The sequence below is a fragment of the Panthera tigris genome, chromosome F2 (genome assembly GCF_018350195.1).
Source record: "Panthera tigris isolate Pti1 chromosome F2, P.tigris_Pti1_mat1.1, whole genome shotgun sequence".
In the NCBI taxonomy this organism is placed as follows: domain Eukaryota; kingdom Metazoa; phylum Chordata; class Mammalia; order Carnivora; family Felidae; genus Panthera; species Panthera tigris.
This window is the reverse complement of record NC_056676.1, coordinates 44,064,015-44,079,536: the sequence shown is the minus strand read 5'-3', so window position 1 is coordinate 44,079,536 and position 15,522 is coordinate 44,064,015. Positions and strand designations below refer to the sequence as shown.

Here is a 15,522-nt window from a genome sequence, read left to right as displayed (position 1 = left end):
TCTGAAATGTTAAATTAGTTTCCCTGAATTGTTTTGGTCCAAATATGAAATGGAAAATTTTCATACATTTTTACCCCTGTCCTGAACTCAATTCTTAACCTAATGGGCTATGTATCTGTACAGGAAACATTGCTTTAATGTTTTAAAGTCACATCACCCAATTAAGTTCATGCTTGGTGGACATTTTTCACACTCCGTTTATTCTGTGTGAAATGTCCATTCCGATAAATAACCTGCCCAGGAGAATTTTGCAAGGACTTGAATAATAGCTCAACTTGAATAAGAGAGAGCGAGGTTGAGAAAAAGATGGAGAAAACATATGAGAATCCCAGCTTATCTTGAATGAGGGTTTCTGGTATGGATTTATTTTGTTTTAAATCAATTGCCAGAATAACAGATATAGTTATATTCAAATTTAATTGATTTAATGGATTATTATACAGGCTTATTAAAATTTTTATCTATGAAAAAATTTTAATGATGTTGCAAATTGTTTGTAATATGGTAGCTAAGGAAACTGAAAAAAAAATGCATTATAGTTTCAACTCTGCTAAGGTAAAATAAACATGCCAACATACTAACTACAATTTTCTCTAGGTGATGAGTTATTTTTATGATGACTTTTCTTCCCTATTTTCTTCTGTATAGTTTTACTTTAAAAAACAAACTTAAAAGCCTTGCTAATAATTTCTGTTAAAAATTTAAAATTCAAATTATGATGTGTATTATTTTGTAGTATTGCAAGTTTGGGTTTTCCCATGCCTCTACTCATAGAGGAATGGCTCCATAAGAGGAACAACTCAGAGAGATTCAACTTACCCTACACAACCTGAGGCCATAGAAACAGGTCAAGGCTCAGTTAGAGGCTGAGAATTCAGTAGCCTCAGTAATGGGAAAGAGGGTCTTATACTATGAGGGCCAGTAAATGCAGGGCGGAGATCCCACCAACTCTCTTATCTATGTGCTAGCTACACCTGGGAGATCTTAGAAAAATAAGACATCGCAGAGTAAAAGGAACTGATAGTCTTTGTTGGGGGTGGGGGATAGGCAAATAAATCTTCCGTGTAACATGAAAGCTATATGACAAGGGGTAATCAATCACACCAAAGAGTGGATTGGTCGACTGGGTCTGGGGGAATCCAGAGGTGATACTTGAGTCTAGAGTTGGTCTCAAAAATGGAGGCAAAGTTGCAAAGGGAATAACATGAATAAAAGTCCTTTAGAATGAAACTAAATGAGGGGTGCCTGGGTGGCTCAGTCAGTTAAGAGTCTGACTTTAGCTCAGATCATGATCTCACAGTTTGTGGGTTTGAGCCCCGCGTTGGGCCGTGTGCTGACAGCTCAGAGCCTGGAGCCTGCTTCAGATTCTGTGTCTCCCTCTCTCTCTGCCCCTCTCCAACTAGTGCTCTATCTGTCTCTGTCTCTCAAAAATAAAAAAAAATAAAAAATTGAAAAAAATTAGAATGAAACTAAATGATGGTTCTGGGAATTATGATGATTTTAGTAAGGGTGGGCATAGAATATAAAAGAGATCGAGGACAAATGTGTGAGGAAAGTGACAGGAGCTTGAGGTCTATGCCTGAGATGAAGCCCAGTGACAGTGGACTGAAGAGGAGGGTGAAGTGGACAGTTGGTGAAATCTGGACCTGACAGACCCAGGATGCTGTTGGACGTGTCGTATGAAGGAAAGTGGAGACTGGCAGGAGTCCTAGGATTCTGGGGCTCCTTAGAGGTGTCATTGGAATAGACTTTACCAACTGAGCCATCCAGGTGCCCCTTGGAATAGGAATTACAGGAGGAGATGAAGGGAAGTAATGAGTTTCAGTCTGGCATATATCGAAAATTAAAACTTCCTTCTTTCCATTCTTTCTTTCCTTCCCTTCTGTCTCTTTCTGCCTTTCCATCCCTTCCTGCTCTATCTACCTATCTATCACCTATCCATCTATTCATCTATTCATTTAGTTATTTAGTAACATTTGTTTTGCCCTTGCTGTCCATGGGGCATTATCCCAGCCACTGTCCTAGGTCCATTGTAAACCAGGCCAGTTTTTATGTATCCTCAACCATGAGGGGGCGAGAGGGAGTTGTTTTCACAGCCACAGCTGCTGGATGTCTCTGACCAGGACATAGCTAATCAGGTATAAGACACAAAGAGCTTAATTTCTTTCAGATGGTACCGTGTAATGTACGTTTTTTATATTGGAAACACCACTGATGGCCATTTCCTTTCTAGGTAGTGCCATTATTTCTGTTATGTTTCTGAAAGAAAATTTAAGAGCTTCAGATTTACTAGGTAAGTAATTATTTAAGTCATGTAATTATAGCACTGCTTGATCAGGAAATAAATAATATTATCCATAAAAAAAAATGTGCTTTAAAAACAGGGAACAAATTGCTGAAATGGATAAATCTCATTTAGAGGTGACCAGGATTCTTTCTTGGAGTTGCCATCTGCACTTTCATGTGAAGTATTTCCGTTTTCATTGTGCCCACTGCCCATGCTATTGACCACAGCGAATTATTATTTTATACTATTATTATGAATGTTATGAAATTTTCATGAGCATAATAAAATCCAAGAAAACATCTGTATTACCTAATAGAGTCTTCCACTTCAAAGGATGTATTTGTTACATTGTCAAGTGAAAGTCCTGCATAAAAATGAAAACCACACAAAAATTAGATGCACCAATTAACCACCTAATTTGTATTTTGCTCTTTCCAAAAACAACAGAGAACATTCCCCTTCAGATTTTCATTTAGAAATACAGCTGTTAGTAGAAAATAATAACAGCCTTCCTGGCTATAAGAAGGGTTGCTATTATATAGCAGAGCCATCATGTTATTGATTGTATCTTCTACGTCTTACTAGAAATATCATTTGTGAGAAGAATTCTGGAGGTTCATATTTTCTTCCTTGACAAAGTCTTCTCTGAATTGCTGCTGACATATGATAACGAATATGATACTTTAGGCACTTTAAATAAAGGAGTGGCTGCTCACTTCCAAGGAGATCACATTTTTAAAAAAATTTGAGCTTTAAATGTGACGCCAGTGTTGGTATGTTGAGCATTTGTTTTCCCTGATTGTGTTTCCCTTGAGCCTGTTGTCTTGAAAGTGTTTTCACTTTTTCTTTTTCCTCCTTGGTTTGATTCTGCTAGTAGAGTTTTTAGTCCACATCATCAAATTTGTCATGGTTAAAATGTTTTTCCAAATGCACTCATATATGCATTGTATCTTTTCAAATATATTATTTTTCTATACTCTTTTTTTTAATGTATCTTGGTTTGTGGAATCATTTGGGGAAGATGTACAGAATTAGAAATAAGAATGAGCAATGCCTGAATTTTATAAATTAAAAACAAATTACATCTTACATTATTTTTCTCATTTGTCAAATGCCTTAAGGAAACTCTAAATCATTTTATCTAACATATGTCATCTTTTATAGTTAATGGTTGATTAATGTTTAAATTAATCAAAAGTATTTGATGAAGTAATACAGATGGATATATAGGGAGACTTGCTAACTATTGTGAACACTGGTGATAAAAAGATGGCGAAGACGGAATCTCTGCCCGCAAATGATACAGTTGGTGATAAAATATGTACATAAATAAGTTTTTTAAAAGCAGAAAGCAGTATGTATCCTAATGCCTTGAGGCTTTAGTTAAGAACAGGATCGCTCAACCTCAGCACTGCTGACATTTTAGGCTGGAGAATTCTTCTCTGCGGGGGGCTGTCCTGTGTGTTGTAGGCTGCTTACCAGCGTCCTGTCTGGCTTTTACCCATTAGATGACAGGAGCACCCTCCGCCCTAGTTATGACAACCAAAAACAACTTCGGATATTGCCAAATGTCCCCCGAGGGACAAAACCACCCCCAGTTGAGAACCACTGGTTTAGAATAAAGAGAGGTTACTCTAGTTGAGAAGCTCAGAGAGAATTTTTTTATAGCAGAGGTAACATTTGAACCAGTTCTGATAGCTGGATAGGACAGGCACGGGCAATACCCAAGCATTTGGAGGAGGGTGTACAGAGGGACGAACACAAGAAGTATTAACAAAGGTGCAAAAAGGCAGGGTAAGTTTTCTATTTAATATGGCACTCAACTGCTGCCAGTTAGGATCGGGAAAAATTAATGAAAGTCACAATTATGGAAAGGGAAGAAATAGAAATATCAGTGTATGCAGATGATTTGATTATATACTTGGAAAACCCGAGATCAATAGAACATTACTAAAAGCAAGAAACTAGCTCAATGTCAAAGGATGTAAATTAAACTCACTTTCATAGGTTCAAATCTGGATTCAACTTTCGCTGTCAGCTATGTGGCTGACATGAAATTACCTAACTTCTCTAAGCCTCAGTTTGTTGACAAACATAGAAGACTGTTCTAAGGATCAAACTGGATAATTCATATAAGCACTCTGAGAAATATAAACCCTGTTGATGTAATTGTCATGTCTACGATCAACTTCATTCCTGAAAGGTAATATTAAAAATGTAACATAGGGAATAAGAAACAGACATATACACACACACACCAAAAAATAATAATAGTAAATTAAACCTCTATTAATTCTTTGATTCTTTGCTAATTTCTCTTATTTTAATAATAGCTAATATTTATTAAACATTTCCTCTTTCCAGGTACTATCAGTGTTTTACATGAACTATCTCATTTAAATGTAGGAACAACCTATTTACAGAACTGATACTTAGGTTAAATAGCTTGTCCAAGGTCATATAACTAGTAAATGGTGGACCAGTATTCTAATAATGGCAGCCTGATATAAGCATAGCGTAATGGTTGAGGGTGAGTCTCTAGTGACAGAGAACTGTGTGACCTTTCAAAGTTACTTACTCTCCTTAAACTTCATTTTCCTCATGTTTCAAATGAAGATAATATTACCTATCTTGTAGGATTAAGTGAGTTCCTAGAGGTAGAAGTCTTACAACAGGGCCTGTCATGTAATAAATCTTCCATGTTAGCTATGATCATGATTTTTTTTAATGTTCATTTATTTTTGAGGGAGAGAGAGAGAGTGTGAGCAGGGGAGGGGCAGAGAGAGAAAGACGCAGAATCTGAAGGAAGCTCCAGGCTCTGAGCTGTCAACACAGAGCCTGACGTGGGGCTCAAACTCAGGGACCACTAAGATAATGACCTGAGCCAAAGACAGATGCTTAACTGACTGAGCCACCCAGGCACCCCCAGCTTTGATCATTATTGCTGCTACCACAGTCACACATCCCTAGACTCTAATGGTTCATCAGAGGAAACATTGATTAGGATATTTTTGCAAACTTGAATAATTCAGCTAATATTTTCCACAATTCTAATTGGGTATTTTTGCCTTCCTAATTTAATGCTTTGTGAGTAGGGCTCTGTAGCTGATCCCATATTTGTTTTGGACTATAGTTAAAAGTGATCAATTCTTAACTTTAATCTGTTGTCATAGGAATAAGAAAAATTGTAGCCACCTATCCCATACCCATGCCTCCAAGAGCAAGTCATAAAATTATCTTGATCTGAAATGTAATAACCCATTTCATACTTACGGAGAAGGATTTTTCCCCAACCTCACTCAGTAATGTGTTAAATCACATGTATTTTCTTTGTGTCTGTATTGTTGTTGCCTTGGGAAAATTTAGCTCTTTCTGTTAAAAGCTAAAAATGCATTTTTTTTTTCTTTACAGGGACTAAAACGAAACAGAGAAAAGAGTAGTTAGTGGCTTAAAAAAAAAAAAAGGATTAGCATATAAGCATGCTAAAAATTAAATTGTCAAAATGTGCAAAAGAAAATCATTTATTTTTCCCTGCCTCAAGCAAATGAAAGTTTGTTTTTCATGATGGAACAAATGAAGATTTTTTGGGCCATGTGGAAACAAGCTGAACTAATTTATTGCCAAATGTTGCTCTGTGGCTATGAAGCTTTTCACCACTAGCCTCAAAAAATGACCTCACAAAAGCTATGTCTGAAAGGAATTGCCAACTATTATTAACTCAATGACAGGGTTTGGACTGTGCTCTGATTCTTAGTGGATTAATAACTTTAAATTATTTTAATGATTATTTTTCCTTTAAAAAGCACCAGATTTCTCTCCCCTTCATTCAGCCAAAACCTATAGTATTTCCCCCTCTCTCCTCCCTTAGTCATCAAAAGTACTAAATCTAATAGGCTGTGAGAACCTAATTGACTTAAGTCCAGATAGTATCATCATAAGAAAAAAAAAAAAAATGACAGTCAATTCATCAGTACTCTTCAGAGACCAGTAACTTGATTATTTTAAGTCACCTATAAATGGTTTCCCTGGATAGAATGTCAAGAGATTAAAAATGACATGAAGACCATCTCTTTCCTTCTTTCTTCCACACCAAATGGTCAGCTTGATTTAGGGCTAGTATCTAGAATACTAATCTAGCCAAACAAACCATCATTTCTAGTTGAGGGAACAGATTGGCTATTTTGGTTTCAGGGTTACCTCAAGAATGGGAGACTTTCTGATGGTAGGTTCAGGACTATTTGGATTCACTACATTATTGAGACTTCCCAATCCAGGGCTTCTTTAAGATTTATGTATTATGGAGCGGCTGGATGGCTCAGTGGCTTAAGCGTCCAACTCTGGATTTCGGCTCAGGTCATGATCTCACAGTCATGATCTTAAGGTCATGAGATTGAGACCCGCGCTGGGCTCCACACTGGGCAAGGGACCTGCTTAGGGATTCTCTCTCCCTCTGCCCCTCCCCCAGTCACAGGCATGTGTGTGCTTGCTCTCTCTCTTTCTAAAAAAAAAAAAAAAAAAAAAAAAAATATATATATATATATATATATATATATATAGCTACTATGAGCCTGAGGAATCTGGAGAGATTGTTCTGAGGGGAAGACATCCCAAATGGTTTGGTGTTAAGGGAACCAGTTTATTCTGTGACTCCTGGTCACAAAAGCAACAGCGAGACCCCCATTGATCAGGAGACATACCATAAGGACCAAGAGAATTAGACTGCAATATTTGTGTTGGAATCAGGTTAGCTGAACATTAAAAAACTCTTAAGGCTACCAGAAGTCAGGTCAAGCCAGAGTCCAGGAGCTAGACACTAGTCAATTAAAACTAGCTGGCATCCAGTTGGGGAGTGGGGTATTTCAGGTTTTACCTAAGGGGAAGGGTGGGTTGGGAAACCAGATGTCAGCTGAAGAACTGTACAAAAAGATCTTAGAACCCAAGGCTTCCATACGTGAGGAAGTCAGCTTCTAGGTGCCAGTGAACAGAAGCATCAGAGGAACCTGATTCCAGGCTGTTTTCCCTTTGACCACTTTTATACTTCATTCTTAGCCCACAAGTATCCATAGGAGACTTTTACAACAGAAGATCAGTAGCCTCTTGAAACAGAGGCTGTGTTCTCACAGCTGGATCCAGTTAAATGTCAGGCATTTCCCAAAGTATAAAATATTCCTCGAAACACTCCTCAGGATGATATAAATGGTCAGATATGTTTAGAAAATATTACAATCATATCCTCTTCTAGGAGATTCACAGTGAACACTAGCACATTGAGGATCTGAGGGGGTCTTCTAGTAAAAGAACTATTCAAGTTTGTCTAACTCATCTCTTCCCAAATAGATTTGACTTGAGACTCTTTTTGGTGGAGCATCTGCCTTATGAAGCTGGTTCCAGGGAATACCAGTTTGAAGATGCTTTTCTAAAGGAACCTCAGGGCTAGTCATGAAGCCCAGGGACCACTGCCAGGGAGAGTTGATTCTGTCTATCCCCAGTGGGGATGTTGCATCTCGCTTTAGGTTATGCTTTGTACAGCTCCTGGGCTGTATACCTAGGCTGGGGCACCACCCACTGAGCCTACAACGTGAATGACAGCCCTGAGTTGTCCGTTCATCAGCCCTGGCTCTTTATGGATACAAGAGGTGGGAGAGTGTAATCGTTAAGCAAATGGACTACCTAGGTTTTAATCCAAGCTCTCCACTTAGCAAGAACATCCCAAACAAGATCATTATATAGCACATATATAGTATAATACTTTAACAGTATAGTTATTTTTCACAGATTTGCTGTAAGCATTAAGTTAATTATATATAAAGCATTTAGAATTGTGCTTAGAAGTATTAGGTATTACTATTATTATTATCATCACATTTTAGTATGATGGTGATGTAATGTAACTCTCATGTCAACCATAACTTGTCAATGAAATTAACAGTTTTAAGAACACCACTTCCAAAAAAAAAAGATTACCCTCACTTGGTATGTACCTTCCCACCATACCTAGCCCATTTACTCTAAAGAGCAGAGATGAGCTTGTTTCCCTGTTGTGCATATGTGACAGGTTTATAGGAAGAAATTTTATTAACATTTGTGTATTGTGTCAAGCTAAATCTGAAAGTCCCACAAGATCACTGTAGAAATTTAAGTGACTTGAGTTTGTATTTGATGAGAAAGTATATTTTGTACAGGACTGGCCATGAGGGTGGCAGATGCATCATGTCCAGCACCCATTCACTGACCCCACCTGCCGCTCACCCACAGCTGCCTGACTGCTCCATCTTTGGTTCCCTCTGAGGCTCAGCTCTTGGTGCTTTGTGCACTAGTCTGCTGAGATTAGCAGTGGGTAGCAAACATAGTGCCACTAGCATTCTCTGTGTTCTGTTAAGTGTGTTACTTCCTTTCTTCTGTCTTCGTAAGACCAGTGGGGAGAAGTCTTCACCAGGCAGTCAGAAAACACCAACCAGTTCCTTCCTGTTCAGTCCTTCCATTCTCAAACTGGATTGTTACCCTTTTAGAGACAGCCCCAGTGACAGTCCATGATCATCCCTGGATTATAATATTAAAGATACAATTTTGAATACTTTTTTTTTAACGAGATCATAAGGAAAGTGGAGCCATCCACTATTTCAACAAAGCATAAAGCATGTTTACCAACAGACCCAAGTATCCTCAGTTTCTCTGCTGTAAGTAACCAAAAGCACAAACGTATGTTTAGTAATTAATGTGTTAGTATTTTATCTTGGTTGGAAAAGACTTAGATAGCCAATGAATCCAATCCATCATACAAGCAAAACTTTAAAGTTTCAGATTATCAAAGACTTTGAAAGTTATAAACATTTTCATTTATTCAACCTAGTTGGGTTTTTTTTAACAATTACCCATGAGAACTTTAAGACAAAATTAACCGTCATTTTAAGTCATCTTTTTGCTGACAAATTGCAACAAAGATAACACAGGCTTATTTAACTTTCAGTAATCCTTGGTAGAATAAAAGTTTTATATTTCATGCTGATAACTCTAAGGACATGTCTATCTTAATTAATCCAACAAACTTAAATTAGTTTACCGAATATGTTGCACCTAGGTCCACTTAAAAGTCAATCAATTTGTTCCCCGCTGTCAGTTTTTTACCTGGGGAAATCTGAAGTGGGTGGTTTAAGTCCAAGGGGGTACTCTTTGCTCTTTGATAGCAGGGCAGGAGGAGCAGGAGCCAGTAACACCAGAGGCACGGGGGATGGTATAGGAGCAGGTTATTTGGGCTGTGCAGAAACAGGAGGAGGGCAGGGGAAGCAGAAGAGGTGAGGTGCTGCTAGCAAGGCTGGAGGCAGGTAACAGCCCGAGGGCAGACAAAGAGGATCCCTGGTCCTAAAGACCAAGCTCAGACAGATGAACAGACACATATTTTCTTTCCACCGACAAAAGGTGAAAACAGCCAATCCGTGTCAGGCCAGAGAAGACAGGGAATCTCCCTGAAACAAAAGGAGTTCTGGCCTCTGCTTGGGAATATTCTTTAAGCCCCTGTCCTGAGGTTTAGTGACTACCACAGACAATTGGCTCCAATTATCATAGCCATTAATAATTCAGGCAGAAGCCCCCACATGCAATAAGAAGCCTCATTTGTTTCGTCCTCTCAAGATATATTTTGAGAAGAAGTAAACAAAGATGAGTAATTCAGGAAAAAGAGAGAGGCATGTACAGGATCCTGGCAGCAACTTGTTTACAGGGGAGACAAAGGATTGGCACATAGAGAACAGGACAAGACACAGGTAAGGTGGTAGAGGGGCCCAAGGCAGCTGAGCTGGTGGGTTGAGGGTCGAGGGTGAGGAGAGGGGGGTCCTCAAGCCCTGTAAAAGAATATGGACAGATCAGAGTTTGGGTACAGCACCATAAAGGCCTGGCCATATGGGATTTCAATCCATTTTCCCTGACATTTACAAAAAAATTCTAATTGATAAATAGTATTGAAGTTTAAGTATCTGTTAATGGGCCATTTTTCTTTGTCTCCTATGGAGTACTGAGGGTATGTGTTATTGCAGAAGAAGATGAGTCCTTTCTTCATTAAATCTTGCAATCCAAATTGTCTCCAGTGGGTTAAGAGACATCCCAAGGGGGAGTTTTTGGGGAATGAAGAAGAAAAGTCCATTACCATAATCCCCCTGACTGTTGGATGGCATTCCACTCAGGGTCATATCAAGGGTTCCTAGTGTTCAGAGCAACCAGAGCTTCCCTGAAAAAGTTGTTAATGAATACCAGCCTGTCTACTGAAGAGATGTCAATATCCCTGCAATTCCCCCATTGCATTCTAGACTACAAATTGGTGCCAGTGAATAGACTGAAATACCATGGAGAACCTGCCATTTTTTTTTTTTCAATATATTAAGTTTATTGTCAAATTGGTTTCCATACAACACCCAGTGGTCATCCCAAAAGGTGCCCTCCTCAATACCCATCACCCACCCACCCACCCCTCCCTCCCACCCCCCATCAACCCTCAGTTTGTTCTCAGTTTTTTTTTTTTTTATCTTTTTTTTTTTTTTTTTTTTTTTTTTTTAACATATGAAATTTACTGTCAAATTGGAGAACCTGCCATTTTTAACCGAGGGAGACACTAAAAAAGTTCTACAAGGCGAAATTACCTAATACTGTAATTCAAGTAGTTAGTAGGGGACATTGATGAAGAATAGTAAAGATAGAACTCCATCATGGTCTAAGTGACATTCCAATACATGTTTTACATGTATTGTACATGTACAATACATGTAAACTTTACAGACAACTTCCCAGGAAATGGCCCCCAGTTGGGTCTTAATTCAGTTGATATTGACATTGGTTTTGGCTGGTTCCCAGTGGTCTCATGGCCAGAAGTGGCTAGACCAGGGATGTGGAGGGGATCACATTGGACCAATGAGGAGGAAACCTCGCATGGAAGTCTTAAGGTTGTCAGCAATCCTAGTGACAGGTGTCTGTCCCATGCTTTGTATAATAACAGGGATAAGAGTGCCCGGGTGGCTTAGTCGTTTGAGCATCTGCTCTCGATTTTGGCTCAGTTCATGATCCCAGAGTTGTGGGATCAAATCCTGTGTCAGGCTCCGTGCTGAGTGTGGAGCCTGCTTAAGATTCTCTCTGTCTCCCTCTGCTCCTCTCCCCTGCTCACACTCGCTCTCTCTTTCTCTGTCTAAAAAAAAAAAAGGAGGGGTGGATAAAGAGAGGGCATCAGGTTCTGGGTCTTGTTACCATTCTGGCCAGGGTACTAGCTTCCAGTCAAAAGGCAGGTCTTTATCCTCCCTGGAGAGTAGTCACAGGCTCGAGGGTTGCAGCCAGAGCAGTCAACATGAGATTGTTCCAATAAGACCATATTTCTTGAAAAGCCCCTGGAGTTAAAGTAAAAGAAAAGAGGGAGTAACTTAAGTTTGTACCAAGGCTCGAAGTCTAGACAAGAAGAACAGCCCTAGGTTGGGTACCAGAAATGTTGTGGGGCTGCTGAGTGAATAGTCAAGAAAGAATTCTTGAGATACTTTCAGTGCAAAAAGGCGCTTTTATTATAGCCCAGGGACAGGACCCAGGGGCAGAAAGAGCTGCCAGTTTGGGATTAATTTTTAAGCTTTTCTGAAATAGCTTTTGACTCCCAGTGGTCTGTATCCTGAGGTAGATCTGTTCCAGGGTCCTCTGTCACATCAGGCTTCTGGGTGAGCTTTCAAATCTATTCAGCTCTCCAGAGCTGAATTTGGCCTCTTGCTCAGCCAACTTCTGGAGTCTAGCAGGTGTGATAAGTTCATTGTACCCAGAGATGAGGAGACTAGGTCACAGAGGGATAAATAATATGCCTAAGCTCTTCCAGCCAGCAAGTAGCAGCGAAATTTGAAATCTGTGGGGGCAGTTTCAGCATGGATTAGCCTTTCATGATCCAAGTTTTGATCTGTAATTTAATCATTTCCATGGGCAAAGGGCATGCCAAGGGCTGCTTCCCTTCCTGGAGTATCTTATGCTACCAGATTACTCCCTTGGGCAAGTGGGCCAGCAGAAGGTAAATTAGCAAGTTTCTAACTTAGAAATCTGTGTCTTTCAAATGAAAGAATATGTGTGGCTTCACTGAGAAAAAAAAATCAGGAAATGACATCTTTTAGAGGCCACTTTTAGAAAAAGATGGGCTATAAATACATTTTAAGGAAATTTATTTAAGGAGCTGCTAATGACTATCTTCAACACTTTTACACACTTAGGGAAAATGTGCGCATGATCCATACAGGAGACAGTGAATCACACAAATACAAATGATACCAAGTAGACAAGCATATAACAGGTAGCAGCTCTCTAGAACTGCCTTTGTAATTGTCACAGGAAGCTGAAATTAAAATTATAAAAAGAAAGAATGTGCGACCTACTGAGCTGCCATAGAGTTCTTTACTAGATTCCCACTGATATGGGGCTCAAGTGAAATAATGTATGTACAAAAGTACTTTGAAAGTACAATTGTAAAATCATCAGTCATTTCATTTGAGTTCAAGGAGTTTTGAAATGGAGCGAAGATCTACCTTGGTGAAAATGGGCACAGTATGCAAATGAGGAAGCAGATGTGAGGCAAGAAAGGAGATGTCAGGATGTGAACCAGGGACCCTTTTGGAAAGTCAAGTGAAATAATGCAACATCCAAAAATGAGATATTATGCAGACTTGAAAAGAATGAGGCTGTCCTACATACACTGATGTGAAATGTTCTCCAAGATATTCTGTTAAGTAGAACAAAAGCAAATGTGTATAATATGCTATCATTTGTGTAGAAAACCAAAACTTATGCAGTCTCTCACACACCTGCATAAAACATCCCTGGAAAAGGAAATCTAAGATTTGGTGGCAGTATTAACTTCCAGGAGGGGAACTAGTGTGCCATAAGGGTGTGAGAAAGATTTAACTTTTCACTCACCACCCTTGTGTGTCTTTCAAATTTTTTTCACCTTACGTTACCCATTCAAATCTAACTTTAAAAAAAGAAATTTAAGGGGAGGGTAGGTGATGGGCATTGTAGAGGGCATCTTTTGGGATGAGCGCTGGGTGTTGTATGGAAACCAATTTGACAATAAATTTCATATATTAAAAAATAAATAAATAAATAAAAATTTAAAAAATTTAAAAAAAGAAATTTAATTGACACTAGATACAGTTATAGGAGATAAAAAAATTACTGGCAGAGGAATTCAATAAAAATAAGAAATTTGGACTTCACAAAAGGAAGTTGGAAGTCTCTGAGATTTTTAAGTTGTATTCAATGGATTTATTCTACTTCAGTATACCAAGTTTAGAAAACTGTGTGTGTGTTTTTTCATTCCATCCTCCTAGGAACCTAATATTGAACAATTTTCTTACAAGATCTTTTTTTCTTTTCCAAAGAAAGGACAGGGCTGAACAATAATTTTGCCCAAGTTCTTATGTACGATTTTTATTATTTTCTCTTTATTGCAATGCTTAATAATGTATATTGTTTTTTCATTTTTAAAATTCTCATTAGAAATAGCTTTTACAATTTTGTATGTAATTTCTGCCTTCACAAAGTATTACAGAGTAAGTTCTTACATTAGAAGAAGCTTATTTTATAGCTTCTACAATACCTTGAATAGCTATTGTCTCGCTTGTGTGAAAAGTCAAATGCTATTTGTTCTCAAAAACTAGAGTTCAAAACCCTAAATCATTTGATTAAGAGGAACAGGAAATTGGTGTCTTTGAATTGTGAGATTTTATAGACAAACCAAATTGCTTCAGGTTGGAGTCAGTGCTGGTTGTAAATTATATACACAACAACACTGACCTCAGTTATGAAACAAGTTGAATTATGTTTTCAAGGGTGCTATCTGAAAAATGCTACATATATCATTTTTCTTTGCTGATTATTAATAAATAAGCAGTCTTCAGTGTTATTTGCAAGGTCAAGGCCTCCCTCTACTCCTCCTTATGTGGCCCCTCTTCCCATACACATTTCTTTCCTCCATTATTTTTTTAATATGAAATTTATTGTCAAATTGGTTTCCATACGATACCCAGTGCTCATCCCCAACAGGTGCCCTCCTCAATGCCCATCACCCACTTTCCCCTCCCTCCCACCTCCCATCAACCCTCAGTTTGTTCCCAGTTTTTAAGAGTCTCTTATGTTTTGGCTTCCTCCCTCTCTAACTTTTTTTTTCCCTTCCCCTACCCCATGGTCTTCTGTTAAGTTTCTCAGGATCCACATAAGAGTGAAAACATATGGTATCTGTCTTTCTCTGTATGGCTTATTTCACTTAGCATAACACTCTCCAGTTCCATCCATGTTGCTACAAAGGACCATATTTCATTCTTTCTCATTGCCACGTAGTACTCCATTGTGTATGTAAACCACAATTTTTTTATCCATTCATCAGTTGATGGACATTTAGGCTCTTTCCATAATTTGGCTATTGTTGAGAGTGCTGCTATAAACATTGGGGTACAAGTGCCCCTATGCATCAGTATTCCTGTATCCCTTGGGTAAATTCCTAGCAGTGCTATTGCTGGGTCATAGGGTAGGTCTATTTTTAATTTTTTGAGGAACCTCCACAGTTTTCCAGAGTGGCTGCACCAGAGTGGCATTCCCACCAACAGTGCAAGAGGGTTCCTGTTCTCCACATCCTCTCCAGCATCTATAGTCTCCTGATTTGTTCATTTTGGCCACTCTGACTGGCATGAGGTGGTATCTCAGTGTGGTTTTGATTTGTATTTCCCTGATGAGGTTTCCTCCATTATTTTAAGTAATGTGAAAGGCATGACAGTAACACATGGCTTACATAGGTTTATAATGTGATATTTTACTAAGTTACTCCTAGAATTCTAGATTCTAAATTGGATTAAATAAATCTTACAGCAAAGTCAGCATTCACCTTTGTCATTTCTGTTAAAAGGTCTCTAATAAATGGCAATGATTAAGGTGCTCTTTTACCAGAGTTTCAAAGTGTAAAATCACGTGTGTGTGTGTGTGTGTGTGTGTGTGTGTGTGTAAAAGCTGCAAAGATGAGTGAGTAGATCATCAGGTGTTGAACTTCCCCACTCTCTGGGCTCTGATGGATCTATCATTTTCTTAGTGGTCCATGTGGAAACAAACAGCCAGCTTGGATGTGTTTTCATGTCTCCAAATGCACGTGTTCTGATCTTTCCCATCTTTGGGGAAAGGTTTTCTGAGGAGGCAAGGATTCATCTGAAACAACAAGAAAAATCAGAAGTCATGTCCTACCCCATCCT

The 15,522-nt window shown here is 38.7% G+C and overlaps 1 protein-coding gene across 1 annotated transcript in view; it reads left to right on the top strand.

Annotated features, from left to right (window-relative positions):
• The window catches only part of NIPAL2 (NIPA like domain containing 2), an 82,223-nt gene that overhangs the window by 40,315 nt on the left and 26,386 nt on the right, over positions 1–15,522 (top strand). The window contains exon 4 of the mRNA XM_042972969.1: positions 2,234–2,293. Coding sequence (XP_042828903.1) covers positions 2,234–2,293 — 60 coding nt within the window. The remainder of the gene's footprint in view (positions 1–2,233; positions 2,294–15,522) is intronic.